The sequence below is a fragment of the Acipenser ruthenus genome, chromosome 56 (assembly GCF_902713425.1).
Source record: "Acipenser ruthenus chromosome 56, fAciRut3.2 maternal haplotype, whole genome shotgun sequence".
NCBI lineage: Eukaryota > Metazoa > Chordata > Actinopteri > Acipenseriformes > Acipenseridae > Acipenser > Acipenser ruthenus.
In genome coordinates this window covers 6,735,163-6,756,496 of record NC_081244.1, presented here as the reverse complement: position 1 = coordinate 6,756,496, position 21,334 = coordinate 6,735,163, and the positions used below count along the sequence as shown (strand labels likewise).

The following is a 21,334-nucleotide window of genomic DNA, read 5'->3' as shown; positions in this document are numbered from 1 at the left end:
GTCGAAAACACATTTATTTCGCGCAAAGAGGACGTAATAATTAATCTACTAATATTTCACAAATAAAATGTTGTGAAAAATTAAATAAAAAAAAACAAAAACAACAGGTTTGAAACAACAAGTTAAAAAAAAAAACGCAGCGATCCTGGCTCAATGCCATTGACTTCACATGGATCTCTTGACATTAAGAGCATGAGGATTGCGAGTCTGATAACTTATTAAACTCACCTCCAGAGTGCTGATGCTTTCACACTCTGCCTCCGCACACCGGAACATGTTCCAGGCGGTCCATGTCCTTGTTTTCTTGACTGGTGACTTTCATTCCCGTCCTCTCTCTTTCTCTGTCTCTATCTCAGATATTCTGCCAGGGCGTCTGGTCTGTTTAAGCTCTGGCAGCACTCTGATTCATGCTGTGATTTGACTCGGCTCTCCCAGTGTTTCAGGTATTTGTTTTTCAGGGTGGTGGTTATTTTAGATCTCACTGGGGCCTGATTAGAGCAGCTGTTCTGAGGCTCTGTGATGCGGATCTGGTTCTCCTCACAGAGCTTCTCCATCATGTAGTTGATGGTCTTTTTATTTGGGTAGCTCTCCTGGCTCTTCAGGGCCTTGCACTGGTAGGAGTCGGGGTTGCTTTGGTTCAGGTGGCTCCAGTACCTCAAAGCTCTCTTTTGTACAGTGAGCAGTAAGGGAAGACGTCCTAGCTCAGCTCTACAAGCATTGCTTGGAGCATTTCTGTGCAACTGCAAGATGTTTTTTCAGAATTCTAAATGTAAGATTTCTGTTGGACTTTTGTCCCAATTACTGTATTCGCAATTTAGAGTGGGACCCCAAACTTCACTGCCATACAAAAGGATTGGTTGTATAACTTGGTCAAAGAGTTTGAGCCAGATGGTGATTGATGGCTTTAGGTTATACAGCCGTTTCTTTATTGCATGAATGGCTCTGCTGGCTTTTTGTCTCAGTGCACAGACAGCTGGGTTAAAGCTCCCTGATGCACTGATCATTAGTCCCAGGTAGGTGTAATTTGTTGTGTGCTCTAATGTTTTGCCAGTGAGGGTGAACTGGTATTTATTTCCCTGTATCCTGGCTTTTTTTTGGAAAAATCATAATTTTTGTTTTGTTCATATTTCTGTTTAAAGCCCATGTTTCACAATACTGCTCCAGCAGGTTCAAACTCTGCTGCAGCCCGTGCTCTGTGGGAGATAACAGAACCAGATCATCAGCATAGAGCAAGCATTTAATCTGAGTGTCACCCAGAGTTACTCCTGGGACAGAGGAATGCTCCAGCACACTATCTCTCTATCTCTGACTGTCTCTTTCTCTATCTCTCTATCTTTGTCTTGTCTGTCTGGTTTTTTTTTTGTTCTTTGTTTTTTAATCTCCGGCTTGTTTTGGGGAGTTGTTGGGGTGTCAAACTCTGTTCCTGGAGGGTCGCAGTGTCTTCTGGCTTTCGTTCCACCCCGAGCTCTCATTTTTTAAATTATTTGATGACTTGGACATATTTAACACTTCTCTCCAGAAGCTCTCGTAATAAGAGCAGAGAATGGATGAGATGCAGTAAAAGCCGATGATCTGTTGAATCTGTTCTGATGTTAAAGCCGGGTCCACACCTGAGCGATCACTTGCACAACCCAAATACTCCCGATATTACTTGTACAACAAGGTTCCCGCGTCTACAAGATTCATTTCGTTATGATAACTGAGGTGAGTTTTTTTTTTTTTTACTTTTTTTTTCTATCTACAAGGTGAAGTAGTTTTTTTTTTTTTGGTTTTGACAACCGAGTTGACACATTATTATTATTTTTTCTCCCGTGTCTACAAGTTTAGAATCGTATTTATTTATTTATTTTTTTTTGACAACCGAGATGACACAGGTCGTAATGTCTCCAATAATTAACGAGGAAGAGTTGGCTGTTATTATTTTTTTCAATTGTTATTTTAAATGTCACTTTCCCTAAAGGAAAAAAAAAAAAAAAAAAAAGCCGCGTAAAAGCTGGAAGAAAACGTTTAATTTTACCGCCGAAAATGAGAGCTTCTTAATATGCAAGCCGCGCAGTCAGCATTATAAGAACCAATCAGGGTTGACGAATTGCCACGTGATCGCTCTGTGTCTGCAGCTCAGCTGGTTGCTTTGGAAAGCAGAGCACGGCTCTACGTCAAGCAACTGGTTGCAGCGACGTCCACATATAACCGACTCGGTTGCATGCAGCTGATCGCTCAGCTGTGGACCCAGCTTAAAATCAATGTTACATGCTGTTGCTAGTGGCGTGACTGCAGTCTAAGTGGTCACTTGTGGAAATTGAATTCTGTGTGATATTATATATGGAGTGGTGCAATCTTACTGCCATTCAAGTGTGTCGTAAGACTGTGACTGCCGCGGCATATTATCGATCAGTGTTGCAGCTCAAGGTTTCTAGCTGTCAGCGTGGCTGAGGTGGATAGTTTTATTCAGGAACAACAAAACAGAAAAGTATACAAAGCAAAACATAAATGTTGAAAAATCCCCAACACTCAGCTGTTTGTTAAAAACAAAACATTTTCTGAATTCAGTATAGGTGTGTGTAATTAAGCCTGTGAAGCGAGGCTTCTGTCCAGAGCTGTGTGCTTTACATTTGAACCCGTTAGAAACGACCTGCTAGAGGCTGAGCTGGGATTTGAACCTCCTGGGATCAAAATCCCTTTCTCTAACCGCTGGAGCCACCATGTCCAGTTTATATCATTAAAAAATAAAATAAATAAGGTTTAGGTACTGGGTAAATGTATTTATTTATTTTAGATAGGAGATTAAACCAGACCTCTAAATAAATCTTTGTTGAGAATCGTGGATAAAACTCCAAAAGCACACCCCCCACACCCACACAATGAAAAGTCAGAGCAGAGGCAGCGGGTATTTCTGTTTTGTTTTTTATGTCAAGACACAAAAAGAGGCAATCAAGAAATGACCAACATGTAAAAACAGATTTTTTTTTTTTTTTTTTTTTTTTTTGTTACAGGTAATTATATAAAAAAAAGGCCAAGATTTTATTCTTTTTTTGTTTCTTTTTGTAATCTTCTGGCTACTATCTGAAAGAACTAAATTTACAATTGAGCTCAAAAACTTGGCTAGGCCAATCCTTGCATCTCATTCCAAAAACAGAGGCCCCCCCGAAAAAAACACACAGCACTCCCCTCCTTTCTCACTCACTCATTCCCCCTCCTCTCCTCACAGACAACTTTCTGCAAATTACAGAACAAAAAATGTTATCGTCCAACCTCCGAAAAAAAAAAAAAAAAAAGTATTTTTTTCTTTTCTAAACTGCTTAGAAAAAGGCTGCAATGTATATTTCAAATAAGTAGCTTTTAAAACGAGAGAGAGAGCGCGAGAGGGAGAGAGAGAGAGAAAGAGGGAGAGGAGGGGAAACATCAGGGAAGGTAAGTTGATGGAAAAAGACTGAACAATTCCCCCCCCCGAAAGTCAACACTTTGGCGTACAGAAAAGAAAACGAAACAAAAACAGATAGTCCTCCCTCCTCCCATTCTGTGTTATTTTTTTAAACAGTTCTTCTGTCAAGACGATATCCAACGAGGTCTCCCGAAAAAAAAAAAAAAGCATATTCCTTTTGTGAAAAAAAAAATAAAAATTAAGCACACAAGATTTAACAAAACCTTGCTTCAATTTTTTTTTTGTCCTATGAGAAAAAAACCAAAAGCAAAAAAAAAAAAACTATAAAAACAAATTATACACACACAAAAAAAAAAAAATGAAAAAATCTATTACTTCACAGTCCTCCCAAATCGAAAGAGTGAAGCTTGGGACGGCAGACTCACATATAAGACAACTTTGCAACACTGTATTGAGAATGGAAACAAAAGCTTGTCTTCCTCCTCCTCCTCCTCTTCATCATTTCCCAGAGAGATCGCACAGTGCTTGAGAGAGAGAGAGAATCCCATCATCGGAATTCTCTCCTTTCAATTTGTCTTGAATATTTCCATCGCATGCTTTTATTTAAAAGAACAGAAAAACAAGTGCTTTTTTTTTTTTTTAATCAATTTCTTAATTATTAATTAATAGCATTTGTTTCACTTGCATTTTCTTAAACTAGATTTGCAAATAGTAAACAGGCGAGAGTTGTGATGACATCACCCTCGCCCGAGTAGATTTATTTTCACTTTAATTGTATTTGTTAAGATGGAGGAGGAGGAGGAGGAGGAGGGAAGTTGAAGTACTAATAAAAATAAAAGATTGAAAAAGCATTGTTGTATTTAATGACAGTAAAAACACATGCTGTGGCAGCTCTGTACAAAAAAGACCAAAACAAAGTAAAGCAAATAAGTTTGTTGTTGTTTTTAGTTCATTATCAAAAACAACCAATGGTAAAAAAAAAAAAAAAAAAAAAAAGTGCTTTCCTCTCTCTCTTCTAAACAACAACACGGTCACCATCTTCATTGCAATAGTAATAATTGTAATAGCGATACAAAATGAAGTTGAAAAACGTCTCTCTCTCCGCTCCTGTGTGTTTGGAGAGGGGGTGCTGCGGCCCCCACTTTGCCCCCCCCCCCCCCCCTCTCTGTTTTTGGGGTGATCTCACTGGGGGAGGGTTTGGGGTAACAGGAAGTCATGGCCCGAGACGTTACTGGCCGTCAGATTTTGCCTTCTTTGGACCGGAGGGTTTCCTGAAAGTAAAAATAAATAAATAAATAAATAAATAAATAAAATAAATAAATAAATAATTACACACATGGCAAAATAAATACTTATTAATTTCTTAGCAGACACCCTTATCCAGGACGACTTACAATTTACAAGATATCACATTATTTTTACATACAATTACCCATTTATACAGTTGGGTTTTTACTGGAGCAATCTAGGTAAAGTTCCTTGCTCAAGGGTACAGCAGCAGTGTCCCCCCCCACCTGGGATTGAACCCACGACCCTCCAGTCAAGAGTCCAGAGCCCTAACCACTACTCCACACTGCTGCTGATATCTATCTAGCTATATCTATCACACAGACTTCTCTCTCTCTCTCAGTGCTGACTCACACTTCAGGGGATGAGGAGACCGGTCTCTTCACTGCTGGCTTGGCAGCCGAACCGTCTTTACTGGACTCTGCAAAAAACCAACAATGTAGGGTTTTTAAAAGAAAGAAAGAAAGAAAGAAAGAAAGAAAGAAAGGAGTGAGAGGACAAAAAGAGGAGGAGGAGAGACAGAAAGGAGGGGAGGAGAGAGTAGAGAAAGACAGAAAGGGGAGGAGTGAAAGGAGAAACAGAGGAGCCAGAGAAATGAGGAGGGAAAGAAAGAAAAGAGGAGTGAGACAGAAAGGAGGGAAGTAGTGAGGAGAAACAGAAGAGGATGAGGAGAGACAAAGTAAAAATGAGGAGAAACACAGAAGAGGAGAAATAGAAAGGAGGAGAAAGACAGAAAAAGAAAGTGAGGAGAAAGAAAGAAAGGAGGGAGGGTAGTGAGAGAGGGCAGCGTACCTTGCAGCCACCGGACCTGCGTGGCGGGGCCGTAGCCCTTCTCGTTGCGCGCGGCGATGCGGAAGATGATGGCGGGCTTGGTGGTGTAGTCGATGTGTGCGTTGGAGAGGCTGGAGGACTGCACCAGGCAGGAGGGGCTGGGCCCGCAGTACACCCGCATGAACGCCAGCTGGGCCGGGGAAGATGCCTTGGGCTCCCCAGCCTGGCTGCTCTGGATCGCCAGGTACACGGAGTACTCTATGATCTTCCCAGAGGTGACAGAGGGGGGCTCCCACGTCAGGTGAGCTCCGTCCGGGCTCTGAGAGAGAGAGAGAGAGAGAGAGAGAGAGAGAGAGAGAGAGAGAGAGAGAGAGAGAGAGAGAGAGAGAGAGAGGAGGGAGGGAGGGAGGGAGAGGGAAGGAGGGAGGAGGGAGAGAGGGAGAGAGAATTTAAAATCATGTTACACCAGTGTGACAAAAGGTCACACACACAGAGCTCAATACAAGAGACAGCATTTATGTTGCATATATATATATATATGTATAATTCTCTCTCTCTCAATAATAATGATTGGATATGCAGATGAAAAGAGAGGTGTGACACACACAGATTGAGGTACGCATCCCCAGACCCTAACAAATGAAACGTCTCCTAAATAACGTTTCTACCAAGTTCCATGATGAACCCCCTATCCCCACAATCTGATGAGAAGCGGATGAAAATAGAGGTGTGACACACACCTCCTGCCCCCTCTCATCCCCCCCACCTCCCCTCCCCTCTCCCCCCCAGATGGGAGGCCCCTCCTCAGTCACACCCACCTTGCTGATCTTGATGGCACAGGGGGCTCCTGGGAACCCGGGCAGGCAGGTCTTGAAGGCGGAGATCTCGCTGAAGGAGCCGCGGCCGCAGGCGTTCATTCCGGCCACGCGGAACTTGTACGCCGTGCCGGGCTGCAGCTCCAGCTTCTTCAGCTGGTTGTAATCCGGGACGGGAGCCGAGTCGTCCTGGGAGAGGGGGAGAGAGAGAGTGTATCAGTGTGTGTGTGTGAGTGAGTGTGTATCAGAGTGGGTATCTCTGTGCGCTCGTGGAAGTGTGTGTGTGTGAGTGAGTGTGTATCAGTGTGTGTCTCTGTGCGCTCGTGGAAGTGTGTGTGTGTGTGAGTGAGTGTCTCTGTGCGCTCGTGGAGGTGTGTGTGCGCATGGGGGGGGGGGGTCCAGTGCCACTCACGTCTCCGGCAGGCGCATCGTCCGCTGGCAGGTAGAAGTGAGTCACCACCATGTTGGTGGTCTTGATGACCCCCACGTCGAACCACTGGTTCTCCTTCTTCACTGGGGGCCTGGGGGGGGCAGGGGCTGGCGCCTGCTTCTACAGGGGGGGGGGGGCACAAAGGGGTTCAGTTTAATACCGCAATCCTGTTTCACCCAGTCCAGGTTTTACTACCAGCTTGATCAGCCCCCCGTGTGTCTAGCTAACAAGCTCAGCTGTGTCTGATTATTAAACTCCCAGTGAAACCAGGACCGGATCACACTGCTGTGCAGCGGGAGTCTGATTCCCAGCCCTGAAATGCTAAAATGAATTTACAACAGCTACACTGATAACTAACACTGCAACATCACTCCTAGCACCACAACTGCATAACTATATATTACAGCAAGACTGCTTACTACAGTATCACCATTACATTACTATAACTAATACCACAGATGACACAAATTCTGCTGTTAAGAGGAATGTCTCCCAGTGTTGGTGTTTGGGACGCCCCCGTGCCCCTCCCCCCACCTCCCCCGCAGTCTTTACCCCGGCTGCAGACTCGATCCCATTGGCTACGTCCGCGAGGGCAGCGGCTGCCTGCATCTTCGCTGGGCTGGCCACAGCCACAGCCACGGGAACCGGAGGAGCAAAGGAGCTGGAGGGGGCCAGACCTGGGAGACGACGACACGACGCAAAAATCAGTGAAAAGGAACAATGAAAAAAAAAATGATATATATAAAAACTATATTAGTCTCCACTCTCTCCACACTACTCCCTCCCTCCCTCTCTCTACCCACACTACCCCTCCATCTCTCTCCACACTACCCTCTCCCTCCCTCCCTCTCTCCACACTACCCTCTCCCTCCCTCCCTCTCTCCACACTACCCTCTCCCTCCCTCCCTCTCTCCACTCACTCTCGCTGGGCGGTGTTGCCCCCGCTGGCAGCAGTCCCGCCACGGCCCTGGTGACGGCGCTGGCGAGCTCGCTGTGCCCGTTGCTCTCGCTGGCCGGGTCGTTCAGGCTGTCTGCCGGCGCCAGGCCCTCGGTGGGCAGGGCTGCCTGGGACTGGCTCTGCTGCGCTGCTGCTGCAGCTGCTGCGGCTGCCTGTGCCTGCGCCTGCGCCTCCTGCAGCTGGTGCTGCTGCTGCACCAGAGCGGCCAGCTCCTGTTGGGTCAGCACGATGGGAATGGTGGTGGAGACCGGGGTGTGCTGACCGTCCTGCCCTGTGGACGAGGAGGAAGAGGTTTGAAGAGTTAAAATGAAGAAACTTCCACTGAAATGACAGACGCTGAGAAAGACTCAACAACAACAACGACGAAACAGTCACTCACTCATCACTGGCTGATGAGAGACTGAGAAACGCATCAATAAAATAATAATAAATAATAATAATAACAAACGGTCACTCACTCATCACTGCCTGCTGTGCGGCCTGCAGCACTGCCTGAATCGCCAGGGTCTGGGCCTCTTCTGTGGCGGCTGCCTGCGCTGCTGCCTCCGCGGCGGCCGTGACGGCCAGCTCCTCAGGGGTGAGACCCGTCACCATCAACGCGGCCCCTCCTGTGGCCTGGCCCTCCGACATCAGCTCCTGGGGGAGAGACAGCGGATCCACGCCCCCGCTCACGGACCCCACGTCTCCTGCACCTTCCTGGCTCTGGGGATCAAGGACTGCTGATATGAACCTTGCACTGTAACCCTGAATCAAGGACTGCTGATATGAACCTGGCACTGTAACCCTGAATCAAGGACTGCTGATATGAACCTTGCACTGTAACCCTGAATCAAGGGCTGCTGATATGAACCTTGCACTGTAACCCTGAATCAAGGACTGCTGATATGAACCTTGCACTGTAACCCTGAATCAAGGACTGCTGATATGAACCTTGCACTGTAACCCTGAATCAAGGACTGCTGATATGAATCTTGCACTGTAACCCTGAATCAAGGGCTGCTGATATGAATCTTGCATTGTAACCTTGTACTGCCCTGTAACACCTGCAAGTCAACCTGGATAAAGGCATCTGCCAAATAAATAATAATAATAATAATAATAATAATAATAATAATAATAATAATAATAATAATAATAATAATAATAATAATAACAATAACAATAATAATAATGCCATTCACTACACCAAACGCCAAGCAAGTAGCAAGTGTTGTGTTTACATTCATTCAACCAGGGTAGAGCCCCTGAACTCTGGCCAAAATAAGATGTTAAATAAAACATACAATTATAGTTCTATTTATTTTATATATATATATATATATATATATATATATATATATATATATATATATATATATATATATATATATATATATATATATATATATATTAAATTAATATGTCTCCATCCTAAAATTCTTGGGTGATGCAAAACGTTTGGGGTCACAGCTGTAGACTGAGCAGCACACGGTCGCCATCCCCACCTCGCTGGCATCCATCCCAGCTTGCAGCTCCTGAGCTGGCTCCTGCTCTCCTCCTCCCCCGGTCTCCATGAGCTCTGGCTGGGGCTCCGAGGGCTCTGTCTGCATGGGCTCCGAGGCCCCGGGGAGCTCCGCCTCGGACGGGCCCTCCTGCTGTGGCCCCTCAGCGTCGAGGCTGGAGGAGGGCTGGCTGGAGTCTGCCGGACCCGAGTCTTCAAGGGAGGCTGAACCTCCTTCTGTGATGGAGGAGATCGACTGGGAGGAAAGGAAATCAAGGAGTGTATTAGATCAAGAGATTGAGGACATAGACATGGTTTTAAAAAGATAAGGACGCGTTTGAGTCACAGCTTTTCAGGGGCGGCTGAACCACCTTCAGGAGAGGAAGGTTCAGTTTGCTAAAATAACAAATTTAAAAAAGTCTACAGCTATGGCCAAAAGTTTTGCATCCATCTGCAGAATGAACTCACTGAGCTTCATAGAGTCCAATGAAAGCTGCTGAATAATGTTCCCTTGTTAACATATTGAATCACACACCCTCTATATAGAATGAACTCCCTCAGCTTCATAGAGTCCAATGAAAGCTGCTGAATAATGTTCCCTTGTTAACATATTGAATTCCACCCCCTCTATATAGAATGAACTCCCTCAGCTTCATAGAGTCCATTGAAAGCTGCTGAATAATGTTCCCTTGTTAACATATTGAATTCCACCCCCTCTATATAGAATGAACTCCCTCAGCTTCATAGAGTCCAATGAAAGCTGCTGAATAATGTTCCCTTGTTAACATATTGAATTCCACCCCCTCTATATAGAATGAACTCCCTCAGCTTCATAGAGTCCAATGAAAGCTGCTGAATAATGTTCCCTTGTTAACATATTGAATTCCACACCCTCTATATAGAATGAACTCCCTCAGCTTCATAGAGTCCAATGAAAGCTGCTGAATAATGTTCCCTTGTTAACATATTGAATCACACCCCCTCTATATAGAATGAACTCACTCAGCTTCATAGAGTCCAATGAAAGCTGCTGAATAATGTTCCCTTGTTAACATATTGAATCACACACCCTCTATATAGAATGAACTCCCTCAGCTTCATAGAGTCCAATGAAAGCTGCTGAATAATGTTCCCTTGTTAACATATTGAATTACACACTGTCACTTTGGAGTTTTCTAGATATTGACAGAGTGTGACGTTTGTAAATCAAACATGAAATATTACTGTACTACTATTATGGCTTCCGGTATAGACTTTGTCTCAATCCTAAAATTCTAGGTGATGCAAAATAATTAAAATAATTAAAATAATTAAGTAAGAAAAGGTTCTTGTGATGCTTTTAGGGCGATCTTTGCTCACTGGTACAGCGGGACCCGGCGTGGGCGTGGACTGTGTAACCATGGTGACTGCGCGGGTCTGCATGGTGGTGTTGGCAGGAGGGGGCGTCACCATGGATACAGTGACAGGGGCAGGAGGGGGTGTGGCTTCTGCTGCTGCCGTGGTTACTGCCTCCTCTTGGGCAGCTTCATCTGCTTGCTGGGCTGCAGGAGAAAAACAAACAAGCAGGGTCTGAATGAGAAACATCTACAAATTAAACAGTACAGAGAGAGAGAGAGAGAGAGAGAGAGAGAGAGAGAGAGAGAGAGAGAGACAAACAAACAAGCAGGGTCTGAAAGAGACATCTACAAATCAAACAGTACAGAGAGAGAAAACACAGAGACAAACATGCAAGCAGAGTCTGAATAAGGAGCATCTACAAATCAAACAGTACAGAGAGAGAAAACACAGAGACACACACGCAAGGTCTGATTGAGGAGCATCTACAAATCAAACAGTAGACAGAGAGAGAGAGAGAGAGACACACACACACACCAGAATGGAGGTGAATTACTCCCAACACACACAACAAAACTACAAATGTAAATGTAAAAGAAACCTTACCTCCGTTGTCCCCCATGTTGGACGTGGCAGTGGTGGCCGTGTTGGTGGTTCCCGTCTCGTGGGTCTCGCAGGGCGGGTTCGAGCACACCCTCTGCACAGCTTCCGTCTGTCCCGAGGAGCCCATGCCGGAAGCCGCCGTGGTGGCTGTGTTGGTGGTTCCCGTCTCGTGGGTCTCGCAGGGCGGGTTCGAGCACACCCTCTGTGCGCTCTGTCCCGTGGAGCCCATGCCGGAAGCCGCCGTGGTGGCTGTGTTGGTGGTTCCCGTCTCGTGGGTCTCGCAGGGCGGGTTCGAGCACACCCTCTGTGCGCTCTGTCCCGTGGAGCCCATGCCGGAAGCCGCCGTGGTGGCTGTGTTGGTGGTTCCTGTCTCGTGGGTCTCGCAGGGCGGGTTCGAGCACACCCTCTGTGCGCTCTGTCCCGTGGAACCCATGCCGGAAGCCGCCGTGGTGGCTGTGTTGGTGGTTCCTGTCTCGTGGGTCTCGCAGGGCGGGTTCGAGCACACGGTCTCTGTCTGGGCGGCCGAGGCCGTGGTGCGCTGGGACTGGGGGCAGTCGGGGCAAGTGGGGCTGCTCACTCCGCTCCGGAGTGCCTCCTGGCCGGACTGCGCGCTCTGCACGGTGCCCGTCCAGTCGGAGCCCATGTTGGAGCGGGCCGTGGTCGAGGTGTTGGTGGTGCCGGTCCGGCCCGAGCCCATGCTGGAAGAGGCTGTCGTTGCCGCGTTCGTGGTTCCTGTCTCGTGGGTCTCTGGTGGCGGGCTGGAGGCGGCCTTTTGCGGATTCTGTGAAGTTTCTGTCTGGCCCGAGCCCATGTTTGAGGAGGCAGTCGTGGCCGTGTTGGTGGTTCCAGTCTCGTGGGTCTCACAGGGCGGGTTTGTGCACACTTTCTGGACTCCCATATCGGAAGATGCTGTCGTGGCTGTGTTGGTGGTTCCGGTCTCGTGGGTCTCACAGGGAGGGTTGGAGCACACTTTCTGAACCCCCATGTTTGAGGAGGCAGTCGTGGCTGTGTTGGTGGTTCCGGTCTCGTGGGTCTCACAGGGAGGGTTGGAGCACACCAGGGTGACTGTACCGGGCTGGTCTCCAGCCCCAGACTCCCCGGCGATGGCCACGGCCGCGGCGGACTGCTCGGAGGTGGGCGAGGCCAGGATGGAGACGGGGAGGTCCTGGATGGGCTGGGCCTCCACGCCGCTGGGGGTCGTGATGAGAGTCACCTGGGTGGCCTGGCTCACGGGCTGCTGCAGAAAAAACATAACGAAGAACACAAAAATAAAACTTATGCATTTATTTAAATAGGCGGACGCCTTTATCCAAGACGACCTGCAGGCGTTACAGGGCAGCACAGGGTTAAAATGCAAGCTTCATACTTACAAATTTATTTACTACTTTTTTTTTAAAATTGCATCTCAATCTGAAAATTCCTATGAGGTGATGCAAAACTCTGGGGCTCCAGCTGTATTAAAATCAGCACTCTGTATTGTAGGTCACAGAACAAAAGCTGGGCGACACAACCCGCTGAATCGTTCCTAATCCGATCTCTTCCCCCCCCTCGTACCTGCATGGTGACGGTGGGTGTGGACAGAGTGCCGGCGGTCGTCAGGCTGGTCTGCGCCGTGGACACAGTGATGGCCGCGGGGTTGATGACCTGGCTGGACAGCGTGGCGATGGTGCCCAGCGTGGTGATGGGCGTGGCCAGGGAGGCGTTGGCGCCGGCAACGCTGCCCCCCGCCAGGCTGGTGGACACGGTGCCAGTGACCGTGCCGAGGGTGGTCACTCCTGGGGAAGGGAAACGGGGTCAGCGTGCATCGCCTGCGACTACCAGTAGCTATGAAAACACTCCCTAGGTTTCTCCATATCCCCTTGGATAAAACAAAATATATAAAAAACTCACAGAACACACACACACACACACACACACACACTGACACACACACACACACACACACCAGTGCACTGTGCTTGCTTTGTAGCTTCTCAAAAGCCCTCCGTCATCCTGGGTTTGTTAATCTATTTCCTCTTAAAAATAAGCTACTTGTGTATTAAATCCCATTCCGTATTATTATTTATTTCTTAGCAGACCCCCTTATCCAGGTTGACTTACAATTGTTACAAGATATCACATTATTTTTACATACAATTCCCCATTTATACAGTTGGGTTTTTACTGGAGCAATCTAGGTAAAGTACCTTGCTCAAGGGTACAGCAGCAGTGTCCCCCCCCCCCACCTGGGATTGAACCCACGACCCTCCGGTCAAGAGTCCAGAGCCCTGACCTCTACTCCACACTGCTGCCTAATAACAATGGAACCCGCGCACGCGCACTTCACAGTACACCAGGATTATGCGCAGTTAAAACACGGCTGTGAAACTACATTGAAATCCTAGACTACATTAGTGAACTTCACCCTCCCAGCCCTCCACTCCACCTACCTGTGGTTCCCTTGACCACCAGCGTGGTGACGTTGGGCTTGATGGAGGACATGGTGACCGGGGTGACCAGCCTGACCCCTCCCATCGGGACGGTGCGCAGGTACGTACCGGGCTGGCCAGGGGCGCCCTTCAAAACCACCTGCGGGAGGAGGGGGGGGGGGGGGGGGGGGGGAAGAGATTCGGGATTATATAGTCTACAAAAACCAAGACTCAAAATGCAGATTTAATGACTTCTGTTTCTAAGCGTTCTGTGACTACAATGAATCAAGTGGAGAGAGTTCTCTTTCTCCTGCACTCTCTGGATGACATGAACTAATCTTCTTACTTCATTAAAGTCCAATGAAAGCTGCTGAATAATGTTCCCTTGTTAACATATTGAATCACACACCCTCTATATAGAATGAACTCCCTCAGCTTCATAGAGTCCAATGAAAGCTGCTGAATAATGTTCCCTTGTTAACATATTGAATCACACACCCTCTATATAGAATGAACTCCCTCAGCTTCATAGAGTCCAATGAAAGCTGCTGAATAATGTTCCCTTGTTAACATATTGAATCACACACCCTCTATATAGAATGAACTCCCTCAGCTTCAGAGTCCAATGAAAGCTGCTGAATAATGTTCCCTTGTTAACATATTGAATCACACACCCTCTATATAGAATGAACTCCCTCAGCTTCATAGAGTCCAATGAAAGCTGCTGAATAATGTTCCCTTGTTAACATATTGAATCACACACCCTCTATATAGAATGAACTCACTCAGCTTCATAGAGTCCAATGAAAGCTGCTGAATAATGTTCCCTTGTTAACATATTGAATCACACACCCTCTATATAGAATGAACTCCCTCAGCTTCATAGAGTCCAATGAAAGCTGCTGAATAATGTTCCCTTGTTAACATATTGAATCACACACCCTCTATATAGAATGAACTCCCTCAGCTTCATAGAGTCCAATGAAAGCTGCTGAATAATGTTCCCTTGTTAACATATTGAATTCCACACCCTCTATATAGAATGAACTCCCTCAGCTTCATAGAGTCCAATGAAAGCTGCTGAATAATGTTCCCTTGTTAACATATTGAATTACACACCCTCTATATAGAATGAACTCACTCAGCTTCATAGAGTCCAATGAAAGCTGCTGAATAATGTTCCCTTGTTAACATATTGAATCGCACACCCTCTATATAGAATGAACTCCCTCAGCTTCATAGAGTCCAATGAAAGCTGCTGAATAATGTTCCCTTGTTAACATATTGAATTCCACACCCTCTATATAGAATTAACTCCCTCAGCTTCATAGAGTCCAATGAAAGCTGCTGAATAATGTTCCCTTGTTATCATATTGAATCACACCCCCTCTATATAGAATGAACTCCCTCAGCTTCATAGAGTCCAGTGAAAGCTGCTGAATAATGTTCCCTTGTTAACATATTGAATCACACTCTGCTTTGTAGTTTCCCCATGTACTTCACATAAGACGCTTTGGAGAACGACTAATTAATAACAATAACAATAATAATAATAATAATAATAATAATAATAATAATAATAAGCAGCACCACTGCTTCGGTGCCCGCTTGGCACAGCGCTGACCTGCGTGAGCCCCTGCTGGCCGGGCCCCCCGCTCAGTTTGGGCATGGCGGTGATGAATTTGGAGGGGGTTCCTGTACCGGACGTCATCATCTTAGTGGTGATGATGGTGATGGGGGACTTCATGCCCTGGCTGCTGGTCACTCCTGGAGGAACAGAGAGAAAGACCATCACCATCAGTCATTCAGCAGACGCTTTTATCCAGAGCGACTTCCAGACACTAGGAGGGTGAACTCTGCATCATCAACAGCTGCTGCTGCTGCAGAGTCGCTTCCAATAGGAGCTCGTTGGTTTCACGTCTCCTCTGAAGGTCGGAGCGCAGTGTGAAGAGGTGAAGCTCGCTCACCTGTGACCCCGGGCTGGGTCATGATGGCAGACATGGGGATGGTCTTGATAATGGTGGTGGTGCCAGGTTTGCTGGTGGCGGTCGGGGACATGCTGCTGATGCCCAGGATGGTGGGCTTGTTGCCGGTGACTCCGGCCTGCGACGTGGTGATGATGGTGGTCGGTTTGCCGTCGGCAGAGGTGACCAGCTTCAGAATGGTGCCGGCTGGGAGCTGCCCTTTAGCCTGGGAGAGAGAGAGAGTGAGAGAAAGAAAAAGGAGAGACAGAGTTAACATTATTGCAGGTTATTGTACTGAATATGTAACACAGCCGGGATGGAAATAAGACTCCTATTGCACAGCAGTGTGATCCAGTCCAGGTTTTACTACCAGCTTGATCAGCCCCAGTGTGTCTAGCTAACAAGCTCAGGTGTGTCTGATTATTAAACTCCCAGTGAAACCAGGACCGGATCACACCGCTGTGCAGCGGGAGTCTGATTTCTACACACTGACATGCTGTAAAGAAACAAAAACAAAACTGTTTATTTGCGTTCTGGGTGTAATCCTTCTCCTCCGATCACAGCCTCTCACCTGTATGAGCTGAGCAAGGGAATTAGATGTCGTCTGTCCTGTGTGGGAGGTCTGGACTGGTTTCGTTTGCACCACAGACATCATTTTACCCAAATTGGAGATCTAACCAGGACAAGAGAAAAGAAAAAAATGTTATGAAGACACATTTGACAACGGTCAGACAGACAGCCGGGTATAACAGAGGCTCGGTGGATCCAGCGGTTTAAAAAAAGGGGCTCGATACCAAGGCGTCTGACGAATAAGTAAATTAAAATATGAAGTCACTCTCTCAGGCTGGCAGTGCAGAGCAGGGTGCGGCGGCCGCGGGACTCACCAGCGCGCTGCCCCCTGGCATGGTGATGGGGCTCTTCACCAGTGTGATGGTTTTGGTGACTCCTCCCACCATGGTGGTGACGACCTGCGTTTGCTGTGCCACGGTCACCGTGCCGGACTTGTGCACGGTGATGATGGGCCGCGTGGGAGTGTTGCCCGTGGACGAGGCGGAGGTGCCCACCTGAGCTGCTGCAGTCTTCAGCATCCGCGTGGCAGGGTTACTGACCTGAGAGAGAGAGAGAGAGAGAGAGAGCATAGTGGTCAAAAGTATTTCAAAATATACGGGACAAATGTTTTTTTAAGATGTATACTTAATAGAATTGGATGGGAGGGGGGGGGGTGTAGAATTGGATGGGAGGGGGGGGTGCGTGGAATTGGGTGGGAGGGGGGTGTGTGGAATTGGGTGGGAGGGAGGGGGGTTGTAGAATACTGATCACTGAATTCACAGAGAGGTTTCTTGTAGGACAGCCTCTTTACCATGATCGGGGACGCCACTTTGACCGCAGACGACCCGGAGGTCAGGGCCATCGTCTTGACGATCGTGGCTCCGGCCGGAACGTTCAGCATGGTGGGCGTGGCCGAGGGCGGGATCTTCTGGGTGGCGGCGGCTGCGGCAGCCAATGCAGCCATCCCGCTCATCTGGGGGCTGCTTCCCATTGGCTGAGGGAACACAAGCACAGAAAACAACGAATAAATTAACTGTTTGATTTAACCTGAAAACTAAATTTACAAGCAGCCACAAACACACACAGAATCCAGTTACAACTCCCACACTTAACATTACATCTACACTCACAGTATAAAATCAGACTCCTGTTGCACAGCAGTGTCATCCATTCCAGGTTTTACTACCAGCCTGATCAGCCCCCAGTGTGTCTAGCTAACAAGCTCAGGTGTGTGATTATTAAACTCCCAGTTTAATACAGGAATGGATCACACTGCTGTGCAGCGGGAGTCCGATTTCTATACGTGACAAAGAAGAAAAAAAAAAGAAAGTTACCTGGCCACTCTGCGTTGGCATGACCATCCGCACGCCGGCAGGAAGTGAGGTCACGGTGACAGGAGACTTGCCAGCCTGGCTGGCATGCCTCACCGTGACGATGGAGGTGCCGCTGGACTGAGGTGCTGCCACCTTGAGGATGGCTGTGGAAGGACAACAGCATGCACAGGTCAGAGAGAATTAACAGGGAGGCGTGGGCTTGTGCTGGGAAGCCCAGGAAAACAAGCCGGCAAACTTCTCTTTCTTTCTAGGAATTGATTAAGCTACTGGTGACATTTTATAAAGCAAGTTTTTCCACCGTTTTGAACAAACACACACGGCACAACTTTAAGAACAAATAAAATGCCTCTATCTTTAATAGTAGCAGGCAGAGTGTACAGCTTTGATTTCGTAATTTCTAATAATTTAAAAGGAGTTTCAAAGACAAAAGAAAAATTCAAGACACACACACACAGAAAGACAAAGAGACGGAGACCGACAGACAAAGAGAGAGCAAAATAGACCGACAAAGAAAGACACACAGAGAAATAGCAAGACGCAGTCATGGAGAGAGAGACACACACAAGCACAGAGAAAGACCCACACAAACAGACAGAGAAAAAGAAGCAGAGACAGAGATCGACAGAAAGCCAGAGACACAGAGAGAGCAAGACAGACCGACAGAAACACAGAGAAATAGCAACAGAGGCACAGTCAGAGAGAGAGAGAGAGAGGGAGAGGGAGAGAGACACACACACACACACAAACAAACAAACAAACAAACATTCACACACAGACAGAGAGAAACAAAGCAGCACAGACAGAGACCGACACACAAACAGGCAGAGCAGCAGTGTGCATATAATCTCTATCCCTGTATCTCTGACCCCTGACCTGGTCCTCGGGCGGTGGCGGCCCCCAGCGGGCTCCCTGGCATGGAGGGCAGCACCGGCAGTCCGGAGGGGGAGGGGGAGCCGGCCTGGGGCAGCAGGGTGACCCCGGAGTGGGGCAGGCTCTGTGCGGAGGGGGCGGAGGCCGCGGGGGCAGGGCTCTTGGGGTGGCTGGCGGGCAGCGAGGAGACTGGGTTCAGCACAGGGGAGGTGGCCGCAGTGGCTGCTGGGATGTCGTATTTCTGCAGCTGCAGCAGGTAGCTGTCCGCGGTGGGGACCGCCCCCCAGCTCACCTCCAGGGAGTTGGTGTTGGCCCGGACCAGCTGCACTCGGGAGGGGGCAGGCGGCTTCTCTGTGGGGAGATCAGAAAAGGTTTGACAGACTTATTTTCAGTGGTATTTTTTCCACTCTCAACTGGAATAGACTTTTCAACTAGAGTTTTGATAGAACTGGATAGAGCACTGTGTGTGTGTGTGTGTGTGTGTGTGTGTGTCTCTGTGTGTATAGAGCACTGTGTGTGTGTGTGTATAGAGCACTGTGTGTGTGTCTGTGTGAAGAGCACTGTGTGTGTGTCTGTGTGTGTGTTTGTGTGTGTGTGTGTATCTTCACACAGCTCTGTGTTGCTCTCACCTGTCTCCAGGTACCACAGGTCCTTGCAGCACACCTGGTTGTGTGTGTGTGTGTGTGTATCTTCACACAGCTCTGTGTTGCTCTCACCTGTCTCCAGGTACCACAGGTCCTTGCAGCACACCTGGTTGTGTGTGTGTGTGTGTGTGTGTATCTTCACACAGCTCTGTGTTGCTCTCACCTGTCTCCAGGTACCACAGGTCCTTGCAGCACACCTGGTTGTGTGTGTGTGTGTGTATCTCTTCACACACCTCTGTGTTGCTCTCACCTGTCTCCAGGTACCACAGGTCCTTGCAGCACACCTGGTTGTGTGTGTGTGTGTGTATCTCTTCACTCAGCTCTGTGTTGCTCTCACCTGTCTCCAGGTACCACAGGTCCTTGCAGCACACCTGGGTGTGTGTGTGTATCTCTTCACTCAGCTCTGTGTTGCTCTCACCTGTCTCCAGGTACCACAGGTCCTTGCAGCACACCTGGTTGTGTGTGTGTGTGTGTGTGTGTGTGTGTGTGTGTGTGTCACTGTGTGTATAGAGCACTGTGTGTGTGTGTGTGTGTGTGTATCTTCACTCAGCTCTGTGTTGCTCTCACCTGTCTCCAGGTACCACAGGTCCTTGCAGCACACCTGGTTGTGTGTGTGTGTGTGTGTATATATCTCTTCACACAGCTGTGTTGCTCTCACCTGTCTCCAGGTACCACAGGTCCTTGCAGCACACCTGGTTGTTCCAGGCCTTGCGGTAGCCGTCCCGGCCGCTCCACACGTAGAGGCGTGAGTTGATGGACACGGAGCAGTGCCCCGCCCGCGCGCGCGGGACGTTATCCTCCAGGGTGTCCATCTGAATGGGCTCCCAGGTCATCGTGTCTGAGAGGGGGGGAGGGAGAGAGAGAGAGAGAGAGAGAGAGAGAGAGAGAGACAGAAAAGTCAGGTCAGCAACATCTTAGCAACATCTTCAAGAACACTCAAGTATGAGCACAGCAAGCTTCCAGGTACAGAACACTGAAAACAGTCGAGGAGGATCCATTATATAGCACAGTACAGTTTAACACATCGCACATCAAAACGTGGTCTAACTGCGAACGAACCCAACGAGGGAATTCTTCAATCCTGAAGGAGCCCGTCTGCAGGACAGCAAAAAACACGCATTTCTAAAAAGAAATTGCGTCGCTGCGGTCTACTGCCCCGTCCTGCATCACTCAGCATCCTTTCACCTGAATTACAGACCCAGTTACCCCCCCGCCCCGCTACAGAAACAGCCCACGGCGTTGCACGTTAACAGCACGACGCTGCTCAGCAATAACAGTTCTTCTTGTTCCTTCCCTACCCAGATTGAGGCAGGCCAGGGTGTTGGTGCATTTCCACTCCTTCTCGTGAGTCGCTACCTTCACATCATCCATGACGAGAGGAACCCAACCACCAAACACATGCATCCTGCAGAGAGGGGGGGAGAGGGAGAGACAGACAGACACAGGGTTATTAAACACTTTCTGAACTGCTCCCTCACCCACCCCTAAGAGAAAGGGGGCTCCTTCCAGTCCAGTCCAGGGCAGGGCTTGAACCCAGCTCATATTGCTACAGACAGTTCTATCTTTGTAGATGTTTTAAATAAATAAATAAATAAATAAATAAATAAATAAACAAACAGAGAGCTTGTTTTCAAGAGAAGAAAGAAACAAAATAAAAAGAAGGCAGACCAGCACGTGGCACCTACTTGTTTCCGATGGTGGTGGCGGAGTGTAAGCTGCGTGGCAGTGGGGCTGTGCCGCTCAGGGTGGGCTTGTTCCATGTCAGGGTGTCTGTGCAGAGAGAGAGAGAGTTAGCAGGAGGTTAAAAGCTCACACTAGCCCAGATGCGCTCAGTCCTGGGATTCAAAAGCTGAATTCTGCTATTTACAGGATCAGGATGCAAGCCAGGAGATCTCACCCTCTCCCTGCGTTAGTCTCCTTCCCTAGCTCCCCTCCCTCGTGTGTGTGTGTGTGTGTGTGTCTGTGTGCCTCTCTCTCATCTCCCCTCCCTCGTGTGTATGTCTCTTCCTCTCCATCCCCCCCTCCCTCATGTGTCTGTGTGTCTGTCTTCCTCTCCATCTCATCCCACCCTCCTTCATGTCTGTCATCTGCCTCGTGTGTGCGTGTGTGTCTGTCTGTATCTGTGTGTGTGTGTGTGTATATATATATATAACATATATATTATATATATATCTCTGTCTGTGTCTGTCTGTCTGTCTCCCCTCTCCTCCCTCCTCCTCACCGATGTCCAGGGTCCACAGGTCCCCGAGCCGGCAGCCGCTCATGCCCCCGTAGATGACCAGTCGGGACTTCTTGCTGTCCTTCTCTGTGTAGACCACGGCGGTGTGGCTCTCCCGCGGGGGGGGCAGGACCCCGTACGTGATGGGCACGTCCCAGCCGACCGCGCTGGAGCCCGCGCGCAGCTCCAGGATGTACAGGTCGTTCAGATACCTGCGCACACGCAGACAGCACACACACACACACACACACACGAGATACAAACACAAACACACAGATACAAACAC

At 48.3% G+C, this 21,334-nt stretch overlaps 1 protein-coding gene across 3 annotated transcripts in view; it reads right to left on the bottom strand.

The window, feature by feature from the left end:
- Nucleotides 1–2,888: 2,888 nt before the first annotated feature.
- Nucleotides 2,889–21,334, bottom strand: part of LOC117404312 (host cell factor 1) — a 31,036-nt gene continuing 12,590 nt past the window's right edge. For all 3 annotated transcript variants that reach the window (XM_059017469.1, XM_059017467.1, XM_059017468.1), the window contains exons 5-28: nucleotides 21,052–21,260; nucleotides 20,516–20,600; nucleotides 20,129–20,235; nucleotides 19,489–19,668; nucleotides 18,190–18,537; nucleotides 17,317–17,459; nucleotides 16,794–16,976; nucleotides 16,318–16,542; nucleotides 16,005–16,106; nucleotides 15,437–15,659; nucleotides 15,094–15,236; nucleotides 13,491–13,629; nucleotides 12,616–12,836; nucleotides 11,065–12,298; nucleotides 10,483–10,664; nucleotides 9,128–9,379; nucleotides 8,102–8,345; nucleotides 7,606–7,914; nucleotides 7,238–7,362; nucleotides 6,668–6,805; nucleotides 6,259–6,444; nucleotides 5,462–5,759; nucleotides 5,024–5,090; nucleotides 2,889–4,653 (exon numbers count right to left, since the gene is read on the bottom strand). In XM_059017469.1, coding sequence (XP_058873452.1) covers nucleotides 4,611–4,653; nucleotides 5,024–5,090; nucleotides 5,462–5,759; nucleotides 6,259–6,444; nucleotides 6,668–6,805; nucleotides 7,238–7,362; nucleotides 7,606–7,914; nucleotides 8,102–8,345; nucleotides 9,128–9,379; nucleotides 10,483–10,664; nucleotides 11,065–12,298; nucleotides 12,616–12,836; nucleotides 13,491–13,629; nucleotides 15,094–15,236; nucleotides 15,437–15,659; nucleotides 16,005–16,106; nucleotides 16,318–16,542; nucleotides 16,794–16,976; nucleotides 17,317–17,459; nucleotides 18,190–18,537; nucleotides 19,489–19,668; nucleotides 20,129–20,235; nucleotides 20,516–20,600; nucleotides 21,052–21,260 — 5,386 coding nt within the window. In that variant the 3' untranslated portion in view covers nucleotides 2,889–4,610. The remainder of the gene's footprint in view (nucleotides 4,654–5,023; nucleotides 5,091–5,461; nucleotides 5,760–6,258; nucleotides 6,445–6,667; nucleotides 6,806–7,237; nucleotides 7,363–7,605; nucleotides 7,915–8,101; nucleotides 8,346–9,127; nucleotides 9,380–10,482; nucleotides 10,665–11,064; nucleotides 12,299–12,615; nucleotides 12,837–13,490; nucleotides 13,630–15,093; nucleotides 15,237–15,436; nucleotides 15,660–16,004; nucleotides 16,107–16,317; nucleotides 16,543–16,793; nucleotides 16,977–17,316; nucleotides 17,460–18,189; nucleotides 18,538–19,488; nucleotides 19,669–20,128; nucleotides 20,236–20,515; nucleotides 20,601–21,051; nucleotides 21,261–21,334) is intronic.